Source organism: Protopterus annectens, chromosome 1.part1, assembly GCF_019279795.1.
Source record: "Protopterus annectens isolate FY-2018-M chromosome 1.part1, PAN1.0, whole genome shotgun sequence".
Taxonomy (NCBI): domain Eukaryota; kingdom Metazoa; phylum Chordata; order Ceratodontiformes; family Protopteridae; genus Protopterus; species Protopterus annectens.
Window position 1 is genome coordinate 1,849,692,955 of NC_056726.1, and position 14,910 is coordinate 1,849,707,864.

The 14,910-nt window shown below is 43.1% G+C and overlaps 1 protein-coding gene across 3 annotated transcripts in view; it reads right to left on the minus strand.

Annotated features, from left to right (window-relative positions):
* DAAM2 (dishevelled associated activator of morphogenesis 2) overlaps positions 1–14,910 on the minus strand; it is a 3,932,565-nt gene that overhangs the window by 659,839 nt on the left and 3,257,816 nt on the right. For all 3 annotated transcript variants that reach the window (XM_044084849.1, XM_044084851.1, XM_044084855.1), the window contains exon 22: positions 5,759–5,819. In XM_044084849.1, coding sequence (XP_043940784.1) covers positions 5,759–5,819 — 61 coding nt within the window. The remainder of the gene's footprint in view (positions 1–5,758; positions 5,820–14,910) is intronic.

Sequence of the window (14,910 nt, forward strand, 5' to 3'; positions counted from 1 at the left end):
GACTGGCTCCCAGCCGAAGCGCAAATGATCTCTGGATGCCCTGGCCATTTTGATATGGTAGTATGCATCCTCTAGATCTATTGAGCACATCCACTGCCCTTCTGTAAGAATGGAAGGATCGATTGAAGCGTGACCATTCGAACTTTTCTTTCTTGACGAAAGTATTGAGGTAGCTTAGGTCTAGAATGGGCCTCCAGTCCCCTGTTTTCTTTGGAACTAAAAAGAACCTTGAGTAAGTCCCGAATCCTTGCTGGTCCGCTGGGACTGGCTGGATGACTCTTTTTTCTAGCAGCTTTGAAATTTCTAAAGCTGCTGGCTCTCGCAGATGGGGCGGTACATCTGGGAGTCTTTTCTTTGGGATGGGATGAGATAGGAAGGGTATGTTGTAACCTCTGGTAACCACGCTTTTACCCACTTGTCTGTAGTTATATTTTGCCAGGCCTGAGGGTATAAAGCTAGCGACCCCGACTGCCTCCAGAGCAGGACAGTCGGGCCTCCTCTCAGGAGTGCTGGAAAGGTTTACCAGGAGTGTTTCCCTGTCACCTTGATGTTGCGGACCCCTCTGCCGCCAGGGCGGCGTCTTCCACCTCTGCCCCTCCTCTGCCTCTAGAGGGGGCATCACCCTGTGTGCCTGAGAAAGACCCTTGGGGTTTTGAAACCACATTTTCCACCGCGTTGCCCTTTGGGGTACGGTCTGGTTGGGGTGGAAAACGCACTCCGACAGCAGACAGAGTCTTTCCCTCTTGTTCACACCGGGTAAGGGTCTCCTTTACTTTGGGGCCAAAGAGAGTGGCACCGTCAAATGGGGCGTTTGTAAGGGAAGACTTGAAGGCTTCCGCAAAGGAGCATAGGCGCATCCAGGATTGTCTACGAAGAGCAATCGCTGAAGCTGCTGCCCTACTCGAACCTTCGGCTGCGTAGGAAATCAGCCTCATGGACGAGTTAACAATCGATGTTAGGGTATTAAGTTGCGCTGTCACTTTCTCTGAGACAGCTGCATCTGTAGCACCCTGGAGGGTATCTCCCAACTCTTTGACTAGATCCCTCTGTAGACGTGTAAAGTGGGTCAAATAGTTCAGGGACCGCATGGAAAAAGCCGCTGAACTAAAAATGTGCTTCCCGTATCTATCCATCGTCCTAGAGTCTTTATTAGGAGGATGGATAGACGAAGAAGACTCCGACATCTCCTTTTTCGTGGCTGCTGCTGCCACCACCATAGCGTCTACTGGAACTCCTTTTGTAAGGTAGGACTTATCCTGAGGTGCTGTGATGTACTTGTTAGGTTTCCTTGGAACAGGTTCCACTGTGTCAGGAGCCTCCCACGCCCTTCGAGCAATCAGTTCCATTAGTTCGTCGAAGGGCGGAGTGACCCAGGAGGAGGAAGGGCGAGCACCAAATGCCTTCAGCAGAACTGACTCATCCTCAGAAGGGGGAAGGGACTGCCAGTCACCTCTCTGCTTCAGGATCTCCAATATGTCCGAAAAAGAGACATCTTCTGAAGGTGACTTAGGGGACCCCTCTGACTCATCTAAGTCAGTGTCAGATGTCAAGGATTCCTGTGGAGAATCCAAGTGTCTCCTCTTACACAATCTCTTCCTAGGGACTTCCTCGTGGGGAGCATCCGAAGAAGCCTCGGAGGAAGAGGGGGCACCCTCCAGGGGTGGCTGAGACACTGGTGCCCGACGCTTGGATGTGGCCGTGGGTGCAGATGAAGACAAAGGCCCTTTATGGGGAGGAGAAACTGCTTCCACTGATGTGGTTGTCTGGGTAGACAACACCTTCCTCATCAGGTCGAACGCTCCCGGGTCCCGCATCGAAGAGTCCCCCGGTTCCGAAGAAATGGGAAGAATCCCTGACACAGGCACCGAAGGCATCGACCCCGAGGACGGAGCCGAATCGATCCGCGCCGAGGCCCCGAGGGGGAGAGTCGGAACCGACACGTCGGTTCGACTCTCGGCCCCGGAACCAAGAACAGACCGTCGGCTCCGAGACTCCGGTACCAGGTCCGACGGAGTCGAGGTGAGGGGAACAGACCGAGAAAAGGACGGTTCTGGACCCGAGGGCTCCACAATCAGTAGATCAGCCTCTTCCGGCTCCAAAGACTGAATCGGTCTCGGAGGAGGAATGGATGGAGATACAGGAAGGCCTTCAAGTTTCGACACCAACTGGGTGGAAACCGAAATAAGTTTAGAGAGGGCCGAATGCTCCAATAACTTCTGCACCACGCGATCCACATCGACATCCGAAAGTTTGGAGGAAGAACGGGTCGAAGGAACCGAAGACGGAGCCGACCTCAATATGGTCGAAGGAGGGAGCTCCATCACCGGTTCCAAGACTCGAGGCTCAGGAACCGATACCAGTTGAACACTCGGCCCCGAAGTCTGTGGAACCGGTGATCTAACCTTTGAAGAAGAGCTCGGAGCCGATGACTTAGGCTCCGACGTCTTCGACTCCTTAGAGGACTTCGATGCCTGGTCAGAAGCATCCAGAGCCTCTTGGAAAGCCGGTTTCAATAGACCTCTGTCCATTAGTTTCCTGCGCCTATCTGTCATGACCCTCCCACTAAAAGAGTGACAGATGGAGCAATCCTCTTGTAAGTGGAGAGGGCCAAGGCAGTAGACGCAGGAACTATGGTTGTCAGTGACCGACATTTTCTGGCCACACTGACAACGCTTGAAACCAGACTTTACCTTCTCAGACATTATAGGGAAGAAAGACAAATCCAGTAGAAAACAGTCAAGTCCGATAAAGTTTGTCAAAACCGATGAAATTGTCAAATCCGGTAAAAAAATTTTTCTCAACTATGGTAAGATATGAAGGGTGTAGGCCCCGATAACAATCTAACCGATAATTAAAGTTAACGGTACCAATAAATTAACGGAACCACAACACAATCACACAGTTAACACTGAAAAATATCAAATAGACTAGTATCTTAATAAAATATAACAATAAAAGTTATATCTTAGCTTAGAAACTCTCGAGCTAGCTCCCAACAATGCGTATGCAGCAGCGGCAAACTAGATCTGAGGTAAAGGCAGAGGGGGATTGTGGGTATTAGATTGTCTCGAGCTTCTTCTCGATGCAGAGCTTGCAAGAGGCCGGCACGGAGCCGAGGATCGGCTCCGAACCCATGTGTAAGAACAAACGGCGAGATTGAACACTATCACATTTTCTGTTTGGTGACAGCCAGGTTTAAGGTTGACAGGTCCAAAATGGGTCTGAGGTCCCCCGTCTTTTTAGGCACTAAAAAGAACCTGGAGTAAACACCTGACCCAGACTGATCGGGGGGGACTGGTTCGATGGCTCGTTTTTGAAGCAGCTTGGAAACCTCTAGCGCTGCCATCTCCCTTTGAGCGAGTGGGACATCTGGGAGGCTCTTTGGTTGGATTGGAGGGGCAACAAACGGGATGGTGTAACCTCGGGATATTATTTGAAGCACCCAACAATCTGCAGTTATGGACTCCCATGCCATTGTGTGCAATGATAATCTTCCCCTGACTGCCTCCAGAATAGGACAGTCGGGCAACCCCTCAGGGCTGCTGCACAGGCCTGTCCGAGAAGGGCTCCCTAGACCCAAAGTTCCTTAGATCCCCCCTGCCTCTGGGACAGCATCTATCATGTCCCCCTCTGCCTCTAGGGGACGAGTTGTCCTAAGAGTCCCAGAAAAACTGTGATTTCCGGAACTACATCTTCTTTTGCCCTCTCAGATTCCTGGAAAAGGATCTTTGAGAACTGGAAAAGTGGATTCCGACGGCAGACAAAGTCTTCTCATCTTTTTCACTCTGGACAAGGGTGTCATGTACGATCTTCCCAAAAAGAGAAGAACCATCGAAGGGAGCATTCGTAAAAGATGCCTTGAAGGGGTCCGCAAACTGACACAGTCTGAGCCAAGTGTGTCGCCTCACAGCTACGCTGGTCCTAGCCGACCTAGCTGCTCCTTCCACAGCATGAGAAAGGAGGCACATGGACGTGTTTGATACAGATTTCAGTGTCTATATTTTCGCGGAGAACAGATGCTTGTCCTCCTGTGACAAAGACACCGGGGCTGACTCAGCTAATTCCATGACTAGGTCTCGCTGCAGTCATATAATGTGTGCCAAGTACTTCAGCGCTAAGATGGAAAACGTCACTGAAGAATATACTCGCTTCCCAAATCGATCCACCATCCCGGACTCCTTGTCCAGAGGGTGGACCTAGGAACTTTCTTGAGCCAGTTCCCTCTTGGTGCCTGCTGCAACCACCATAGCATCCACAGAGGATCCCTTATACAATGGCTGTCTGTCCGAGGGTGGAGAAAGAATCTTGTCTGGGCATTTAGGTATCAGTTCTATGGCGTTGGGCAATCAAGAACAAAGTACCGAAGGGGTCGTCAGGGAAAATGCTTAATTTTGGTGTCAGTGAAGTGCTTGTGCAGATATGGACAAACTACTGAAGGGATCGTTAGAAGAAATGTTTCATTTTGCTGTCAGTGAAGTGCTTGTGAAGACATGGACAAACTAATAAAGAGATCACTGGAGGAAATGTTTCATTTTGGTGTTTCTGCATACTTGGTGAAACTAGTAAAGGGATTGCTGAGGAAATGTTTAATGTTGGTGCTTTTGCATATTTGGACATACTACTGAGGATATCGGTGGGGGGAAAACTTTCATTTTAATGCTTGCTCATATTTGGTCATACTACTAAAGTGGTCTCTTGGGGAAAGGTTTAATTTTGGTCCTTAAGCATATCTGGACATAACACTGAAGGGACCGGTGGGGTAAATATTACTTTTGGTGCTTACACATACTTGGTCGAACTACTGAAGGGATCACTAGGGAAATGTACTGAAATTATCTCTGGTGGAAATGTTCATTCTGGTGCTTGAGCATACCTGCACATACTACTGAAGAGAGCGCTGGGGGAAATGTTTCATTTTGGTGCTTGTGCATATTATGTGTCGGGGGGAGAAGCATAAGCTTCTGTCTAGTACCACTGAAAGCCTCTGAGATACACTGTATGAAGTCAGCCTTACCTGTCTGGCCTGTTTCACTTTACCTAAAGATAATACATGCTTTCTTTCAAAGAAAATATGTATATCACCTTTGTTTATGCAATGTCTTTGAAAACAAAATGGTAATGAGGAAAACTTCCTTTAATGTGGATAACAGTTCAGCATACCAGTGCACCCCATGCTATGCCACTTCTGAGGTTAATAAAGCCCTAACTGCTATATTACTAGCAGCTGAGTAAGTTCCATGGAGTGAATTACAGTCAGTATTGAAATGTAAAGCATATTAAACTGATAAGCTGATGTTCTTGCTTAATTCGTAGTCTAAATTTAATGTAATAGTAATATGTTTTAGCAGTACAATCACATTAATAAATGCAGTTTTGTTGCAATTAAATATGATGAGTCATCAAATCATCAAATTATATGAGTGTGAAGGACATAACAGCACTGACACCAGTACAACTAGCACTGTCTGCACAGTGTATACTGCATTTCCCTCAGCACTGTTGATGCTGATGTGTTGCCAAAAAAATCTATGTAGTGCAAGCAAGTGATGTGGCACTTGAGAAATGGTAGCTGTACACTTCCACTCTCATATATGAATGTATGCATGACTGGATTTGTGTGCGTGTGTGTGTGTATGCCCAAATGTGTATAGGTATGTGAAAGTGTAGTGTGCATACATTTGTGTGTATTGCTCTATATGTGTGTGTGTGTGACCTGTATGTAATGCTGGACAGAGCTGATGGGTTTCAAAACACTTACAGACTCAATGGCTTTTAGTCCATTCTTGATGTTGTTCACCTCCTTCTCCAGTTCAGTTAAGCTAGAACACAAACAGAGAAAAAAAACAAATGTAGAAAGCCTGATAGTTGATAAGTAACATTTCTTCTTATACTGAAATGTATATGTTTTCATAAACCCAACACAATGTTTCCTTTAAGGTATCTGCTGTAAGTTATTACAATTAAAGAGATTCTCTATGTACACCTTTGCCAAATTCAGTCAGTCTAAAAAAAGAAAGCAAGTTATTGCTATAACCTGGAGCCAAGAGTCATATGTTATAGACAAGTGAGTTCCCTCTTTCTAGAAGTGACCCACTGCATGGTTTTGCTGTTTCCATTCCATTCACAATGATGCTGGCAGCTGCTCTCTTGAAGATCTGTGTAAAAGAATATACTGCAAACACTACCACCATGTATGCATATGTGATTTAAAATAAACTGAGAATTAACAATTAATATTATAAAATGCTTAGGGCTAATACTTTGTGTGATTACCCACATGGCAGGAGGCATAAGCTAAAACTATAAATCGTGCCAAGACAAAAATAAACATTTAAGACCACAATGATAATTTCCCCAAATTAAGTGGTTCACAATCAAGCCCCTTGTGAATACAATGTCCTGGTATTACAGACTGTAGTCATTAGCTACACATTAAAAAATCACAACAAAAAGCACACCATTTTCAATTTAGCTGACCTACAAGTAAGTATAAACTCATTTTTCAACCATGCAAGCTACACAGACTATCCTACAAAGGGGTTGTGAGCTCAGTATATAGAAAATTATACTCAATTTCTAAGCATGCTAAAATGTATGACTAGTTCAAGTCTGACAAGCAAGACACCAGCACTAGCCAGTCTCTCAGTATCCTTCAGACTTCATGTAGTGAATCTAGCAGGTGCCAAATCTGACAATGTCTCACAATCACCCAGAAAAAAGGCATGTATGCAGCCTTAAGGAAGGAAAAGAAAATACTTTGTTAGCTGCCACCTTCCCAATAATCTCATCCATGTAGTCACTGCATACATACTCCATCTTCCACACACTTACACCTACCTTGAGGATAGAAAGGATTAGCCTTCTCTCCTGTAAACTGTTGACCTAGTCTTTGTTAAGCAATAGAGGTGTCAACTTGGCAATTTAAATTTACAGATGCTGAAATTATAATTCACCTTTCCTGTAGAAAATCACTGCCAGTGACAATTCTGTTTGTGTGCTGGCATGGATTCACTGTGTATGTAGGCTGTTCTCCACAGCTATGTGACCATGAGGAAAACATATTTAAGGAGGTGGCTAGAGGAGGTATAGGGTGAAAAGGGGGCTTGCTTCCTGCAATAAACATTTTTATGAGGTTTCAACTAGCTGAAGGTTCAACCTTGGATGGCACAGTGGTGCAGCGGTAATGTTGTCACCTCACAGCAAGAGGTTCTCCAGTTCGATTCTCGGCTGGGGTGCCTTCTGTGCAGAGTCTGCATGTCCTCCCTGCATTCGTGTGGGTTTCCTCCAGGTGCTCCGGTTTCCTCCCACATTACAAATACATGCATCTGCAGCATGTCTCCCCGGGCCTTCACTGAAAACTGGTTTAGTTCCAAGTCAGACTTTCCCGGTTAACAAATGTTAAATAAATAATAAAAAAAAAAAACTTTTTTTGTATTCTTAAATAATCCTTCATCTAGCAAAAACTGAGGGAAATGTAGGAGAAACACTGGAAGCTCCATCATGCATTCAATCACTGTCAGTTCAGTAACTGAAATAAATACTACAAATTGCTTAAAATGTCATTATTTTCCTCAGACATACAAATAAACTGCAACCTCAACAGGTATAGAAGGTGGTTTTGGCAAACTAATGTACATCTCTAGGTTCGTTTTCACAAAATTTATGAATTCCACACTAAAATGGTTAGTGCTGCTTCCTCACAGTATCTGCTTTTTCAGTTTGGTTCCAACTACAGTTTCTTCTGTGCAGAGTCTGGAACATACCTTTCAAATGTACTGAATTCCTTGGTATTTCCCATTTCTGGGGTTGAAATAATAGGGTGCCAAGAATTCCCAAGTGGCCCCCTTTAAAATCCCAATTTTTTTTTTTATTTACTTGCTGACATAATTGCTCATCTTCAGCATATTCCGTGGCATCATCAATGTGCAAAGGCATGCATGTTGTTGTTAGTGCCGCGAGACAGTGCCTGCGAAAACGAGCAAGTTGAGCATTCAGTTAGCATTCTAGGAAAGTGAAAGAAAGTTAAATAAAAAAAAACAAATTGTGAAATTACTACATTTTAGAAAAAATGTTTATGTGCAGTAATTAAAGGAAACATAGGCACTATTTTTATCTTAAAATCTCAGGGCAATTGTTATTGTACATGCTTTCACAAAGGACAAAGCTGTCCAAATATGGGGATTGCCAGTGGTGATCTTATTTCCTGTGGTTTTTTCCCCTTTGTTGTCACAGTTTGAAAACTAGGAATTGAAAACTTCCACAGACTTTGGTGTTGGTCTAATTTGGTCAGGAATGTTTTCAAGTTAAAATTTATGGGTGGTGGAGGGGGTTTGATTCTTTTTGGTCCCTAAAGCCAGTGAAACTTGAAAAAGGGTACCAGTTGCCAGTTTGTGACCCTGTTTTATCCCTCTGATTTTATGTCTTTGAAGATTTCATGTCTTTTGCACTAGACAGAAGGCTACCACAGACATTAATTTCTATACAGTGCCTTAAGTGATGTCTGCCTGGCTACACCCTTCTACCTTCAACTGAAGTATGATATGGCCAAGACTGCAGCTAGGCAGCCAACCAAAGAGTAGAGGAGGACTACTGGAGCTGTTGTCTCACACACAGTGTGCACAGCATACATGGTTATTTTATTATTACTATTTAGCTTTTTTGTTTTACCAGAGTTTGTTTTGTTCCATGAATGTGATGAAAACAAAAGTCTGGCTAAAGTGTTAGATTCAAAGTTGGACAAGATCTTTTCTCCCTAATCTGTAAGAATTAGGTTAGTTCTGTCAAAAGTAAGTAGTCTAACTCTCACTTATGGTGCTAACAAATGTTTCAGGATGTCAGATCTTTATGGTGAACTTCTTTTTATAACATAAAAAAATATTCCATAGAATCAGATGGGATTTTTCTGTAGCTACCCCATGTGTCATGATTCACTCCCTTTAGATTTAAAGTAGTGTGTGTGTGTGTGTGTGTGTGTGTGTGTGTGTGTGTGTGTGTGTGTTGAATCAGTCTGCATGAATCTATCCATAAGGCTTAGATGCAGTGTTGTGCTCTCACTTTCCTATGAAATTTTTAAAGGGACAAGACAGAGGCTGTGTTTGTCCTTCCATCTGTTCATACTTGTCCTTAAACTGCACTTACAGAGTACAGAGATGGAACATTTTACTTTTATACAAGTTCAAATGTTAATATAAATAAAACACTATTGTTCTGGTTACAGTTTGTGTTATTTTTGTCTGTTTTCACCTTGTGTTTGAATGTTCCATTCTAGTGGGTGAACTGATATAAATATGCATGTAAATTTAATTATTATGCATGTAAATGTTATGTTAATTAGCATCTAGATTTTTTGCCAGTTGTACCTACTTTTCATGGGTCTTTGCCCAGATTTTTGATGTCCAGGTTGAGAGGTATGGTCGGGATGTCCTCCAATGATCAAACCATTTTTTTGCGGGATGCTCCAGTTTCCTCACTCATCTCAAAGACAAGCTTCAGGAGAAAAGGTGATATTCTGAATTGCCTATAATTGTGAATCATGTGAGTGAGTGAGTATCTGTGTGTGGCACGTGTGTTTGCACTTCCTGGAAAAGACTGTCATCCTGTCCAGAACTACTTTCTCTGCTTTGTACTTGGTGAGTACCAGGATGGGCTCTAGGTCTCTAATGGCCATGGTCTGGATAAAGCATTTATCAAAAAAGGAATAAATGAATGCAACAAAATCCATTATCATATACCAGCATTAGTAGTATATTATGTAGACTAAAACTTGGCTTTTCAATATCTCCATGAAAGTAGCAGGGTTTACAGCATGCACATCTATCTGCTTTAGTTATATATTTATAAATAAATATATTTAATTTATTTAACTTTGTTAACTTGGTATGTGAACTGTCCAAACACTGCTTTCAGCCACTGCCTGGGCAAAGTGACAGTATCAACTTTTCAAATAACATTTACAAAGAGATTACCATCTGAGTTACACTTCACCCCGATATTTATATTCAGATTACACTATAACCAACATTGCCATTTCAATAATTACTATAGCTGTGATTTTACACAATGAACATCTATTTTATCATCTAGTTTATTTGCCTAATTTACCTATCTGTTTACCACAAGATCCACCGGGAACAAGAATCTATTTTCAAGGATGATCTGGGCCTATTGATTCATTAAGTGGCTTGTCACACACCAAGTAAACAGAGAATGAGGAAACCAAAACAAAAATTACATGATAAAGCTAAGTAGCAGCTCACAGTCCATAATCCCCTGTGCATAACTAACTACCTGTCTGTGTACACAAGGGACATTTAAACTGGGAGTGGGCCAGCACAGTCCACGTGCAGTTTAAACCACTGCTTCTTAAGGCATTTTCATACATGTAAAGATACATTGAGTGGTAATTATTGTTTGTTTGACATCCATCATATAACTTGACTTGTTTTTCCACTTGATGGTCCATGCCAAGCCACCATACATATGTTCTGGCTAAGCATTTCAATGTGGATAGTCCATGATGAGCTTGAGGCAAAATTTCAATATCATACAATAGCCTTTCAGAGGGATTATGACTCTAAAGTCAATTATCAAGGGAGGCAAATGCTTCATAACTGTTGAGCCACTGCCCTCATCCAATAACTAATCTCCCAAAGATAAATATGTGCATGCAAAAGAAGCACCAATTAATATTTACTTATTCGTTCACTCATTTGTGTATTTTTTGTATTTATTTATTCATTTAGGTTCATAGGTTCATAGGTAGGTACTAGGCTATCGGCCCAAGGGCCTATGCAAGCCTAGCCAACAAGGTTCCCTGGCTTACGCCACCCAAGAAAGTTATTTTCCTGTGCCACTGACAAGCAGAGACACAGAAGTGATCCCCGGGGTGTATTTCCTATTTCCCATCAACTCATCAAGATTTTTCTTGAAGAGTGCTAATGAAGAACTTTGCTTGACATAGATGGGTAGCCTGTTCCAGAGTATGGGAAGTCTCTGTGATAGGAATCTATCCCTCCAGTATGTCCTGTTTATTGTGGTGACAAGGTTTAGGTCCCTACAGCGTGTAGCTCTGAGGGATTGGGATTTCTTTAGGTGTAGCATGTCCAACAGCTCTGGGTTTGACATAGCTTTATATGTTAGGCAGAGATCACCTCTGAGTAGGCGATATGCTACAGAGTAAAGCTGGAGTTTTTTGAGGCGGTCAGTGTAGGGCATTTGTTTGAGTCCAGTAATCCTCTTTGTGAGGTACTTCTGTGGCCTTTCCAGCTGCTGCAGATGTCTTGTGAGGTACATTCCAAAAGGGGCGTTGTACTCTATAATGGGTCTAATGAGTGATGAGTAGAGAGTAACGATGATCTCTTTTTTCCTGGACGAGAACCCTTTTATGATATGAGGTGTGCCACGTAGAAGGACTTCCTGACTACTGTGGCGATGTGACTATCAAAGGAGAGACTACTGTCCACCTGGGTCCCAAGGTCTCTTATCACGCATTCGGTGTTACGTAGATTGCTGCCTATGTGGTAGTTCATGGGTATAGAGTTTTTACCAAAGGGGATGACACTGCACTTTTTGGCATTGAGCTTGAGGCCATGGCTCTGACACCAGGCATCTGTCTCAGAAAGGCACTTCTGTAGGATGTTCACATCATTTGGGGACTTGACTATGGCTCCTAGTTTGCAGTCATCTGCGAACTTTGTTAGCCAGAGGCCTTCTTTGTTAGCCTGTACTTCAGAGAAGAAGATACCAAACAGGAGCGGTCCCAGGACGGAACCCTGTGGTACTCCACTTGTCACTGGTTTGAGGTCAGATTTGGAGTCTGCAACTTTTACAGTGTGGGTTCTGTCAGTGAGCCAGTTGGCAACCCATCTTGTGACGTAGGGATTTATGCCTAGTTTATTGAGTTTAGCTATAATGCCAGAATGGGGGATGGTGTCGAAAGCCTTGGCGAGGTCAAAATAGGCTGTGTGAACCACTTTACCCTCATCTACGGCTTTGGTGACTGCCTCAAAGAAGTCGATCAGGTTCAGGAGGCATGATCTGCCTTTCACAAACCTGAACTGGGTGGGATCCAGAGTTTGGAGGTTACCAATGTCTTTGTTTATGAGTTCCATGATGGTACGCTCCCATGGCTTTGCAGACGAGGCTTGTCATGCTAATAGGTCTATAGTTCCCGGGATCAGTGGTGGCTCCCCCTTTGTGGAGTGGGATAACTGCTGCTGTGCACCATTCAGTGGGCACAAAGCCTGATGCGAGGCTATTATTGAACATGGTGCTTAAGTGGGGAGCCAGTTCATTCTGAAGTTTGTGTAAAACGCAGCCTGGGGTGTTGTCCAGTCCCATGGATGCTGTGTTTTTGGCTTTAGAGAGTGCAGCTTTCACCTGCGTAGTTGTGATTACAGGGACTCTGCATTCTTCCTGTATAGATATGGGCCCTTTAGGGGGTGAGGGGGAGTAAAGTAACCACTGAACCTATCTGCCAGGATGTTGGCAATATCAGTTGGTTCTGTAATTTTCATGCCTTTGTGCTGTAACTCAGAGCAGATCTGGGTGTTGCCATTGAGATTCTTGACATAGCTATAAAATGCTTTGTGGTTGTCCTTGGAATTAGTGGCAATTTTATTTTCCTAGCTAGCTTTGGGGGATCTTATAAGGGATCTCAGCTTCTTACTGAGGCTGACCAGGGAGCTCCTCCACTCATGGGATTTTACTCTCTTTTGCAACAGTTTCTTCCTTCTGTTGTACGGTTTGTTTATGGCAGGGGACCACCAGATTGGCTTCCTTTTTTTGGAGGATTCAGCAGTTGTAACTGTATTGTCCATCTGCATGGGTGTCATGAAGTTCACTACTTCTGTCTTAAGAAGCATGAAGTTGGCTTTGGAGAAATTTCTTACTGTGGTTTCCTTAATGGGGGGTGGGGGTGGGATGTGGATATCGAGGGTAATTAGCTTATGGTCGGATCGGACCAACGAGGAGTTGACTTCAGGTGTGGAACACCGGTCACTCATGTTGGTAATGACTAAGTCTAGGATATTGTTGCCCCTGGTGGGGGTGTGGATAAGTTGATCTAGGGCATTGGAGTTTATGAATTCCAGAAAGCATTGCACTAAGGAGTTAGTACGTGAGTAGGTTTCCCAGTTAATGGTGGGGTAGTTGAAGTCGCCCATTATTAGGGTGTTTGGCTAAACCCTAATATTTTCCAGTACATCAAGAATAGAGGAGTGGGAATCCTGGGGCATGGTGGGGGATCTGTAGCAAGCAACAATTTGGATTGCAGTTTTGCCAAGAGTTAGTTGCACTTGGATAACCTCGGATGCATTATTCTGAGCAACTAGCCTAGAGGTGTGGATATCCTTAATGAATATGGACACACCCCCACCTTTGGTGTTTCGGTCCATGTTAGATGGCCAAAATGTGTGGTATGAGTTATAGCCTGGTAGTGCAGGGGTGCTCTCTGGAGCCTTGAACCAGGTCTCAGTCACTGCACAGATATCGATGTTCTCCATTTTAAGGAGTGCCTCGAGTGAGTGCATTTTGAAATTTAGACTTCTAGCATTGAGTAGCATTACCCTTAGTTTTTGCTTACCTGTTCCTGTTATGGTGGTGAATTTGTTACTTGAACCCTGCCTAAAAAGGCACTATAGGGGCAGCAAGAGCCTTAGCCAGTATCCGGAATCCTAGGGGCAACAGGTGCAGGCCATCTGTGGCAAAGCATCGTGGTCTGTCGACCATGTCATCCCAAGCAGACAGATACTGGATCCCCTTTGAATGACACCAGAAGCTTAGCCAATTGTTGAAATCAATTTGTTTTGCTGCTCCAACCATTTTTTCAACTGCTGATGCCAACTCTGTGCACTCCTCAAAAAATATAGGGGAATAAGTGCTAAAACGTTGACAGCATTGCACTGCCTTGAACATAACTCAGAATTTATGACAATCTCTGTATACTTGCTGCACTGCTATAATTTTATGTACAGTTTCTATATGCAATTGACTGCTGCTTGGTCTTACATAGTTTATTGCATCTACATTTTGCAGAAAAGTACAGCAGAATCTTTAACAGACTGACATGAAATTCTAACAGTGTCTTAATTAAAAGATAACTTAGTATGTGACCTGACAGCCTATTGATTTAACTTGTTTTAATATCTTAAACAATACTATATCAGAGTCCCCTTGAGGCTAAATGCCAAGCAATATATCAAACTTCAGAACCAGAAATGACATTTATTGGTGTTGGAATGATGGCTTATTATCCTCCGTTTTTTTTCCTTCAAACTTTATGTTTACCTTTGTGCAGCTGTCAGCTTCTGGGGCTATGTTATTGAAAGTCTGAGTTATGTTCCTTGAAACAAAAACAATTTATGTATGAATATAGGGAATACATATTAATTTTGACACTGTTCTATCTTACAGTACTCTTTTACTTCAAGGTACAAAGATTTTGTAATTAATATATACTAAGTAGCAGGGGTGTGGAAGAGAACTGTGCAGAAGGCAAAGTTGCCCACTAAATGTTTTAAAGGTGTAACAGTGAGTTTTACAATCTGCTGTTTATTTGGTTTTGTGTGTGCGCACACACACATGTGTGTGGGTATGTGTGTGTGTGAGTGAGAATCTTATTTACATTTTTGAAATGTTAGGACCTACAGTAACAAATTTCACCTAGCTGCTGGATGCAGTAATACAGGTAGTAACAGATAGCCACTGATATATAAATAAGATCACTGGAACCAATTCAAATCTAGAGAAACTTTATTCAACACATTGCAAGTTAAAACTTTTGCCTTCCAGATTCTTCAGGCACATATGACAAAATAAAAGCACACTCTTTAAATAATAAAATTCAAATCACATGACTATATCAAAAGCCATATATCAATTAATTAAACTTGCTGGTGCCTAACCTTAAGC